Source organism: Hevea brasiliensis, chromosome 7 (genome assembly GCF_030052815.1).
Source record: "Hevea brasiliensis isolate MT/VB/25A 57/8 chromosome 7, ASM3005281v1, whole genome shotgun sequence".
Classification (NCBI taxonomy): Eukaryota; Viridiplantae; Streptophyta; class Magnoliopsida; order Malpighiales; family Euphorbiaceae; genus Hevea; species Hevea brasiliensis.
The window spans coordinates 98,397,892-98,408,895 of record NC_079499.1 but is presented as its reverse complement, the minus strand read 5'-3'; the positions used below and the strand labels follow the sequence as shown (position 1 = coordinate 98,408,895).

General features: G+C 26.9%; 1 protein-coding gene across 1 annotated transcript; it reads right to left on the bottom strand.

Moving 5' to 3' along the window:
* Positions 1-561: 561 nt before the first annotated feature.
* Positions 562-2,784, bottom strand: LOC110655907 (L-type lectin-domain containing receptor kinase IX.1-like). Its single transcript, XM_021812409.2, has one exon. It carries the CDS (start codon positions 2,676-2,678, stop codon positions 717-719), a length of 1,962 nt encoding a protein of 653 aa, XP_021668101.2. The 5' UTR covers positions 2,679-2,784; the 3' UTR covers positions 562-716.
* Between the last annotated feature and the right edge of the window lie 8,220 nt (positions 2,785-11,004).

Here is an 11,004-nt window from a genome sequence, read left to right as displayed (position 1 = left end):
ATCTGACGTTCGACACAACCTGCGACATAAGCTAAATTGGTTGTGCTGCAGGTTGTGTAACTCTCGGCCATTTTTTACTCAACTTCAAAAATTTTTACAATTCAACTCTAATCTCCTCCAAATGGCTACTCTGATCAAAATACATCAAATTTCTCCAAATTTAACCTACAAAATAAATAAATTTCAAAAATTAAACTAAGAAGTGTGAAAATTATAAAATTGACTAAATATAGGCTAATATCTATAATAATAGCTATGAACAAGGGTAAATTATGTGCAAAAATTACACCTAAATGATGATCTAAAATGCATGCATCATTAATTGTAGGGCTAAGCATTCACTTGGTGTATGCACTCAACCAAAAAATAAATAATATATTACTTTCGTCTATTTTTATCTGTCTCATTTAGATTTTGTAGAGTGATTAAGAAAATGTATGGATAGCTCATTTTTATAAAAACATACTAATTATTTACTAAATTGCCCTCTATTTCTTGTATAAATATTTATTGTATTTAACAGAGATAAATGATAAAATTAATGCTCCTTAATTTTGTAAATGCGAAAAATAATTTTGAATAAAAAAACTTAAATGTCACAAATAAAAATAGAGGGATATAATTTTAGTTAAAATCGATAAAATAGTTTTTTTATTAGTTAAGTGTACAAACATCCTCTCAATAATAATGAAGTGTAAGAAAGAAAGATTGCCTGCTTAACGACCCACTCCAAAGCTTGAATGGGACATAACAGGCTCTCCAAAGCTAAATGATGGCCTCGCTGCATTAGATTCAGGAACAGCCATCCTTGTTGGAAGTTTTGGTAACTCAGCTTCAAAATTAAGCACTTGAATTGCTTGCCTTATGGAAGGCCTGTTATTACTGGCAGGATGCGCACACCACAGCCCAACAATCAACAAACACTTAACTTGTGTCTCATCAAAATTATCCGCAAGTATCTCATCAACTGCAGTGCTTAGTTCTTCTTTTTCATAGAGATCCCAAATCCATTTTACTAAAGTGATCGCTTCGTCTTCCTCTCCAATGGGATCAACCGCCATTCGTCCAGTAACAATCTCTAAGGCAACCAACCCAAAACTGTAAACATCCGAGTCCATAGTAGCCCTGCGTGTGCTTATATATTCTGGAGCCATGTAGCCATTAGTGCCTGCCAACCCTGTTGACTCTGGACCTAAATCAGGCTCGATGAATAGAGCTAGTCCAAAATCACCAAGCTTCGCGTTCATACTTGAATCCAGCATTATGTTGCTTGACTTGATATCGCGGTGCAGAACACATTTTTCAGACCCTTCATGAAGGTAGAGCAAAGCAGAGGCCAATCCAAGAGCTATTCTATATCTCGCTGTCCAAGTGAGAGGAATCTTCTTCTTGAAGAGGTGAGAATCAAGGCTACCGTTCGGCATGAACTCATAGACAAGAAGGAATTCACCTTTATCATGACACCAACCTAGGATTGGTACCAGATTCCGATGCCTCAACTGACTAATGATCTTCACTTCTGTCATATACTCCTTTTTCACGTCTTTATTTGAACGCTTTGTAATTTTCTTCACTGCAACAGTCATTCCAAAATGGGTAAGGTATCCCTTGTAAACAGCTCCAAATCCTCCCTGACCCAACTTCCTCTCGTTTGAAAAGTTTCTGGTAGCTAAAACAAGATCCTGATAAGAATAACTTCTTGGACCTGCTACGCTTTCAATCTCATCGTTCATTGATATTAAATTCATATTCTCTGTTATCACTTCCTTCTTCTTCTTCCTTATCCAGAAAATAAGAAATGCTACCATCGCAGTTAACAGAAAACCTCCTGAAACCGCTAAAGCCGCTGTCAGTTTAATCTTGTTACTATTATTTTCCTTTTCCGCATGCATCTCCAAAGTTGAATTAAACTTCCAGGACTGAAGTACATGCCGCTCTACTCGATTACTTGTGCTAGCGGAAAACCCAATCACGATCCACTCAGGAAGAACCGTAGTGAGATCAATAATAAGGGAAAGGCTGGTATTCTCTTGAGGAAGAGAAGTCGTTTGATATTTCCATGACAAGCTGAGATTCTTGGTCGTAGCATTGTAAGTGATCCACACATCCGCAGGATCTCCGCTGTGCAAGCTAGTATTCCAACGGGTAAACGTGGCAGACTGAAGTGAGTTGTTGTTAATCGAGACGTGCGGATAAGGAACCTCCCATTCACGGTTCCCGTAAGAGTCGAATTCAATGTGAACCATTTGACTCTCATGGGAAAAAATGTTGGTGATATTGTACAGGCCCATAAAACCTCCAGCTGAATTGATTGGACTGTGAGATCCAACAGGAGCAAGGAAGAAAGCGAGCCCAGCTCCATGCTGGTTACGACCTTGGGTGTCAATGAAAAATGAGAAATGGGTATTGAAATCGGAGAGCTGCTTAGTTCTGGAATTCCAGATGGGTATCTTCTCAACATAAGTGGCTCGACCAATTTGGCACATGTAATCGACATTGCTAAATTCAACATTTCCAGCAATAGGTGCCGCGTTTCCTTCGTAAATTATGCTGGTGTCATTGGGATCAAAGTGTGTTATTTCAAAGGATATTGGACTAGTAAAGGGGAGAAGGAGGAGGAGCAGCAGGCAGGAGAAGTAGAGAGGTGACGTTATCATTTTGTGGCAAGAGGTGACCATGGTGAGAATGAGACCGATGAGAAGAGAGAGAAAGAGGAGGAGGGAAAATGGAATAATAGGGAACAGGTCAAAGCAAGAAGGAAAGGAACGACACCCATAGGCATAATCGCTTCATCAAAATGGATTTTAAAGAGCACCTATTGCATCCTCAACTTGTAAAAATTAAAATCACAAATTCCAATCAATTGTGCATCTCTCATTTTGATATAGATTTTTTTTTTAATAGAGATTAGAGAGACGTGCCTTTAAATATTAGCAATATTTATGACTTTATTTTTATATTTTGATAATTATATTATATAACTATATTTATATATCTATATAAATATAATGAATTTGATTTTTAAGATAGGTTGATTTAAAGGTGATAAGTGGTACTTTATTTGATTTTTTTTATTTGCTAATTTTATCCTTATTTTATTATGACTATTATTTAATATATGAATTTTCAATTTCTTAATGATGAATTTTTTCATTTTTATTATTATTAATAATTAATATTTATATATTAAATAAAATTTAATTGTCTTTTGACTATTATTAATTAATATGTGATTTTTTAGTTCCTTAATGATTATTATAAAATTTAAATAAAATTAATATATATATACTAAATAAAATTTATTAGTCTTATTATTACCACTACTTAATATGAGCTTTTTAATTTTTTAGTACTTAATATAAAAGTTTAAATAAAATTAATATATCTATTTTTAATTTTAATACATCTTATTTCCATTTGCTATAGTTATATTTTAAAATTAATTGTTAATAATTATTATGTATATATTAAAAATAATATTGGTCTCTCTAAATTTCTGGTCATATAATTATCACTAATTAATTATTAATGTGACATTTCAATTGCTTCATAATTTTTAACATAACACTTATAATAAGATTTTATCATAAAACTGAATTATGATAAGAAGGTAAATAAGCTAATGACAAGTAAAATGAAAGATAATTAATAAACATAACAATGACATATAAAAAACCATTATCACAAGTATATATTCATTAATGAATATCATATAAAATTACTATTAAAAATATAATTATATTAAATTTTAATGACAAAAATGTCAACATAAATTTAAAATCATTATGAATATCTATTATTACATCTTGAAAGTTATTCTTACATTTTGAAAGTTATCGTATAAAAAAAAGTAAATGAATAGGTAAATAAGAGTTTTTATAAATATTTATAAGGCATGTCATTAAAATTTAAGATTTTTTAATTTCTTATATTTTTATAAATTTAAATATTATATTTTTATTATTTTAATAATATTAAAAGTAAAATATATTCGCATAATGCGCAGGTAAGTTTCTAATTTGATAAATAAAGGTGGAAATGGTGGTCTAATGATAAATATAAATTTTAAGGATAAATTATAATTTAGTCCTTTAGATTAACAAGACTTATAATATAGTTCTCATATTTTCAAAATCAAGCAATTTAGTTTTTGAAATTTGATAAAATCTATAACTTAATTTCTACCGTTAGAATTTCAATTAAGTTACATTTATTTCTAGCAAAAATGACTAAAATATCTTTAACTTTATTTTCAATCTAAAAATAATTTAGTTCCTAAATTTTTTTTTTATTGGCAATTTAATATATGATATTTGGTTAAATCTATAAACCAATCCTTGTAATTTTAAAACTAAGCAATTTAATTTTTGACATTTTAATAAACTTATAAGTTAATCCCTACATTTAGAATTACGACAATTTCCTATTAAATTTAACAAAAATATCAAAATAATAATGATGTAAGTAAAATTTTATAAAATTATAAGGGTTTATTTAAAAATAGTTATAATATTTAAGCATCAATTTATAAAATATATAGATGATTTTGTAATTAATTAAAATTTTAAAGGACCTTAAATTAATTAACTTATATTTTAATAATTTAAATTTAAAATTTTTTATTTAATAGGACTCATTTTGAAAATATAAAAACTAAATTATTAATAAAAAAATGTTAAGATTAAATTATTAAAAAATAAAACTTTATGGACTAAATTATTTTCAGATTAAAAAAAATAACGACATTTTAATCATTTTTCCTAAAATTAATGGTAACGTAACAGAATTCTAATGATAGAGATTAAATTGTAGATTTTATTAAATTTTAAAAATTAAATTACTTAATTTTAAAAATATAAAAAATTAAATTATAAATTTAATTAAATTTCAAAAATTAAATTTTAGTTTATCCAAATTTTTATTTATATAATACCTCTCTCCCCCATTCGCTCTTTCCATCTCTCACAAACATCACAAAGAATCAATTCTTCTTTTAATTTCTGTCAGCTTCCATAAACAAACTCAACACTCACAAACAGCCAATCAAAAATCAAACAATCGATAATTTTCATCTTTCCAAAATAAAAATCATAACAAAAACATAAACAAAATACATATAATTCGGATCAAACCAGATCAAAATCCATAAATTAAAATCTTCATTTTTAAAAATTTTAATTCCAATCCGTTTCTAATTACACAGGAAAGAAGAAAAATGAAATTGTAACATCTCAAAAATTTTAGAAACTTAGTCATAAATGATATATGAACATATTGTTAGCTAACATTGATGTCACGGAATATCATTTATTTTTGTTTGAACGTTTCTATTGTTTCCATTTCTTTAATATTTTTTCCCTGGAAACAAACAGTTGTCCACTTTAGCATTTCTTTAATGTTTAGGAAAAAGCATAGAAATTGTTGTACAAGGCGGACGGCCATTGCAGTCTCCGTCGCATCCCATTTGTATTTATCGATTAGCAAATCGCTGATAACAAATACATAATGCCACAATTTTACATGGTAGCTCTGTGGTCTTATCTGAAGAAAAAATAATTATTCTATTTCCAAGAACCAAACAAAACCTTTAAGAATATGCTATGGGAATTTTTCGTTTCCTTGGAAACTCACCTTGGAAAGAGCAAAAGAATTTTTGGTGCTTCTCTGGGAAATTCTAATCCGATCCTTGCTCCATTGAGAATCAGGACGGATAAAAATAGGTTTTGCAGGAAGGGACAAGAGGAGTCCTATTATCTCATTTTAATTTTTATAATTTTATAAATTATTAAAAATAATATCATTCTCAATTATTTATTCAAAAACTATATTATAATCATAAATTACATTCTTAATATTTAAGTAAAAAAAAAACACCATTAAGCAATAAATGATATATATGATTTTGGAATAATATTCAATTTGGCCCTGTACTCCAATTCAGCCCAATTTCTACTTTCCGACCTGATTTGCATGGATTTTTCTGTTTAAGGTCAAAATTGTCCTGCAATTGTCAGTGATTTGCAGGTGAAAATCACACATGGCAGGAAAAGAACAAAAAAAATAATAATAATATTTTATTATTATTATTATTATTATTATTGAAATGAAGCTCAAATAGACCCGTGAACTTTTGCTCAATGTCCAAATAAGTCTAAGATGGTAACGGGTAGGGTACCTGTAAAAATTATCTTATTTAAATTTAAATTCGATTAATATTTTTAAAATTTGAACTCATCTTAAATCTAATTAAAGTTTATTCTTACCTATTGAATTCATCTCAAACCTGATTATTATTACTCGAAAAATATCTAAATTCATTTAATTTTATATATTTAATTAATAATTTATATAAAAAATTATTTTTATTAATAATTTATATTTTAAAAATTTAATAATTTCAAAAAATATTTCAATTTTATTTTATATAAAATAAAATATATAAAAATTTATAAATATTATTAAAAAAATATATTTTTTATATTTAATTAAATATTTATATAAATGAGTTCAGGTAATTAATACTCAATATATAAAATCCAAATCCAACCTGAACTGAACCCGTCACGAATATTAAATTTTAAACCCGAACTCGTCCCAAACCCGATTATATACTACCCAAATCCGTTTTATTAGGGTTCGATAGAATCGGATACCCACAAAAATCTAATCCGTTGTCATCCCTAATTAAGCCTGAAATAATATTTGAATTAGTCTTTCATATAAAATAAGAAATTTAAATAAAAATTAAAAGGAGAGCAAATAACATTTTCCTTTATTTATATTTGACCTCCTTCTCCTTCTTTATTATTATTATTATTATTATTATTATTATTATTATTATTATTATTATTATTATATGTACTCTATAGAAATAGCAAAATCTTATTTGAGATGAATTTAAATTTAAAAAATAATAAGATTTTACATATGGAGTAACCATTATTCCAATTAATTTATGTAAATAATTAATTAAATATAAAAGATATATTTTTTTATCATATATATATATATATATATAATTTAAATATTTTATATAGTTATTAAAATTTTAAAATATAAATTATTAATAAAAAATATTTTTATTTGGATTATATAAGAATGCACTAGTTATGTGATTATGCATCTTAAAAAGAGTTAATTAAAAAATATTTATCATTTCAATAAAGATATATTATAATAAAATTATTCAGGACCATGAATTTAAAAAGATTTTATTATCTGATTAAATTTAAATGATTTATTTCTTATATTTAAAAGAGTTAACTAAAAATATTTCAGTGTACACCCTAACTTTAAAAATTTATTATATTACTAAAAATCATTACAATTTCAATCTCAATATCTCAATCTTGTAAAAACTTTTCAATTCAATGATTTAGACAATTTTAACAAATTTTAATAAAATAGAAATTCAACTTAGACATATCTAAAAAGTACAGAAGGCAAATTAGGATTGACTGAGATATCTATGAAGATGGGTTGTGATGGACAGGCTGGGTTGGAATCATATTAAAATGAGTCAACACTTCACTGTAGGGGTGGCCACGGTTCAGGAACCGCCGGTTGCGGTTCCTGAACCGCATGTTCAAATTCAATAAAATCATGAACCTGAACCAAACCGTCATGGGACGGTTTGGAAGACGGTTCTTGAACCGCCGGTTCCGGTTTGAGCCTCAGTTTAAAACGGTTTAAGAGACGGTTCAAAAAATGACAATTCAAAACGGTTTGAATGACGGTTTAGAAGCAATTTTGGAGCGGTTTAAGAGCGACTTAAAGGAAAAAATTAGAGAAAAATTTTATTGATTTATAATTTAAGTTATATTTGTAAAAATATTTTAATTTTTCTTAGAAATCTTTTAATCAAAACAAAATAAGAATAAAAAGAATAAAATTAACTTATTTTTAAGAAAAATTTAATAAGTAAAGACTTGAACTTATTAAAAACTAGAGATGAAATTAATTTAAAAAAAAATTAGAAAAAGGTGCATGAACTTAATTTTGCCTATATATCCCTTTAGGATTTAGATGAATCAAAATTTTCAGTTATAGGTTGAGAGAAGAGAGATTGAAGTGGTTTGGTAATGTAAAGCATAGACATAGGAAAACTCTAGTTAGACATGTAGAGTACATTGGGTTAGAGAATAGAAAGAAAAGAATAGGTAGACCTAAACTAACTTAAAGGACAATAGTACAACATGACCTAAAAGTATTACACATTTCCGATGATTTAACCCAAAATCGTTTAGAGTGGAGAAAGAGAATCCATATAGCTGACCCCAATAAATTTTTGAGATAAAAGCTTAGTTGAATTGAGTTGAGTTGAGTATTACTTGCCATTTTTTAAAAAAATTATATGATAATTGATAATTAAAAAAATATAAAAGAAAAAAAATCAAAATAGAGGGTATTGAAAATTTTATTGAATATATAAAATAATAACAGAGCAATTGATATAGCATTAAAAATTTTAGTGAGCATATAAAATAATAAAGTAGGAGAATTATAAAAGTATTGATAATTAAAAAGAGTGTAGAAAATAATTATTTAGAAAATTTGAGAGAAATTAAAAGAGTATTGAGAATTAAAGAGAGTGTAGAAAATAATTGTGTAGAGAATTAATGATATATATATATATATATATATATATATATAAATGAATTAGGAGTGGAGTGAGGTATTTATTGAATTTTTTTTGTATTTAAATCACTAGTTTGGTCCGGTTTAGAACTGTCGGTTCAATCCGATTTGGAACCGCCGGTTCACGGTTTCTAAAAAATATGAACCTGAACCAAACCGTAGAAGGGCGGTTTCGATCCGGTTCAAAACCGGTTTCGGTTTTGACCGAATCGGTTCCCGTTCAAAACCGAACCGTGGCCACCCCTACTTCACTAGCTCAACTCAGACCGAACCACTACTGAGTCAGTTGTCCGAATTGCAATATGCGACTTTGACTCAGAAAATAGCCTACGGTTATGTCTAGACCGTGATACTCAAATCAATATTTATTTTTTAATGAATTTATTTTTTTTATAATTAATTTAATGAATTCATTATTAGTTTATTTATGTTTGTTAAAAAGGATTTAATGTACTAAGAAATCAAAGTTGAAGAGCTCAACAACAAAATTAGAAAGTTCAGTCGCTTAAAAATGAATTTTTATTAATAAAGTTAACGCTCTCAATTTAATAATTTTTTAATATAATAGTTAAAAAAAATTGTTAATCTGTTAAAAATAAAAGTTTAGAGACTTAATTAAAAACAATAATTTTTAAAAGGTTAAGTAGCAAAAATTCAAGAAGTTGGAAGGTTTAAAAATGGATGGTTTCATTGCAAATCGCTAATGTCGAATGATCGATTTCTAATAAAAATAAGAAGCAAAGAAAAAAAAAATCACTAATGATTTAAACCATAGTCATTAACCCGATATCCGATTAAAAAAATCGATCCAAGAAATGAATCATTAAAAGATTAATTAAATATATATTAATTAAATATTACATTTATTAATATAAATTAAATAATTTTAATTAATTAAATTTCATTTTTAAATTAATATTTAATATTTAATATTTATTAAATTATATTAATAGCGTTATTAAAATTTATATGAAAATATTAAAAATATTTAAATTTTAAATATTTCTATTCTCAGCATTTATAGTTAATATATAAAATAAAAATATTATTATAATTAATAATGATCTCTTTAATATTTATAAAATATTAATTATATCTTAAAAATTTTAAAAATATATATCATTTTAACAAATTTCTTGTATTAATATAAATAAAAGAATAATAATTAATTAATATCTTATTCAATGACTAAATATAAACTCAAATTTTAAATATTGAAATATTAATATAATTGATATTTTTAAAAATTTTTAAATTAAAAAATTTAAATTTGTTAGGTCATTAAGTCAATAGATCACTAGTTTAACTACTAAATCATTTAATTTTTTTCTAAGTCAAATTCTTACATGATTCAATGAGAGAACTAGTCTAATTTTATGTTCGGATCATTGACCCACCAAATTGGTCTGGGTTTAATGTAGTGTCTAGAACCCAAATCACTAATGGTGTAGCAATTTCTAGCAACACTATTCACTTAACAGGAAAAAACAATACTCTCCATTTCATAAAGTAAGATTTATTAATTTTAAGCATAATTTAATAATATATGAGTATTTAATTTTTAATGTAATAATATAAGTAGAAATTATATTAAAAAAAAAGACTAAATAAAATTTATTACTTTAATTATAATTGTAACATTCCTAATTTTCAAATAATTATTTTACATATATATATATATTATTCTAACCCTAGTATTGTGAACTTTGCGTATGTACTTTTATTTTGTGGAAATTCGATCGTCGTCCGGATCTGTAATTTCGGGCCGAGCAGATAAGCTGTTGGAACTATTTCATAACTGGGTCAAGATTATAGGCTACCCCACCGTTTTCAGACATTCTGGACGCGTTTCAGTTGTCAGATTTGGCATAGGTAAACTCGAACTCTACATTACTCAATTTTTGCCTTGTACTAGGTTAGAATAAAATTTATAAAATATTCGTGGATGATAAAAAAATTACGATTCCTATTGCAATGTCCTTATAATATTGTTAAGGACCGCGGGGCAGGTTTATAGAATTTTTAAAGTTAGTTTGGATAGTTTTTGAAAAATATTAGTTTTGAAGTCTTATAATTAAGTTGTCTGATGTTGTGATTATTACTTAGTTTGGAGGGCCCAGGAGGGGCCATATAATGAAGATGAGATATGGGTTGAGTTTAGAAGTGTTATTTGAACCATTTTGCAAGTTGGGTAGGTCATAGGTATAGGAGAGACTTTGCCGAATTTTCAGTACAACTTAGGGTGTCTTTGGTCTTTTCTAAACTTGTATTGAGTCAAATATATTAAATAATTGCAATGAAATTGTCAGATGAGCTGGGACAGCCTTCCTCCTCCGCCCAGCCGCCGTAGTGACCTCAGTTCAAGTT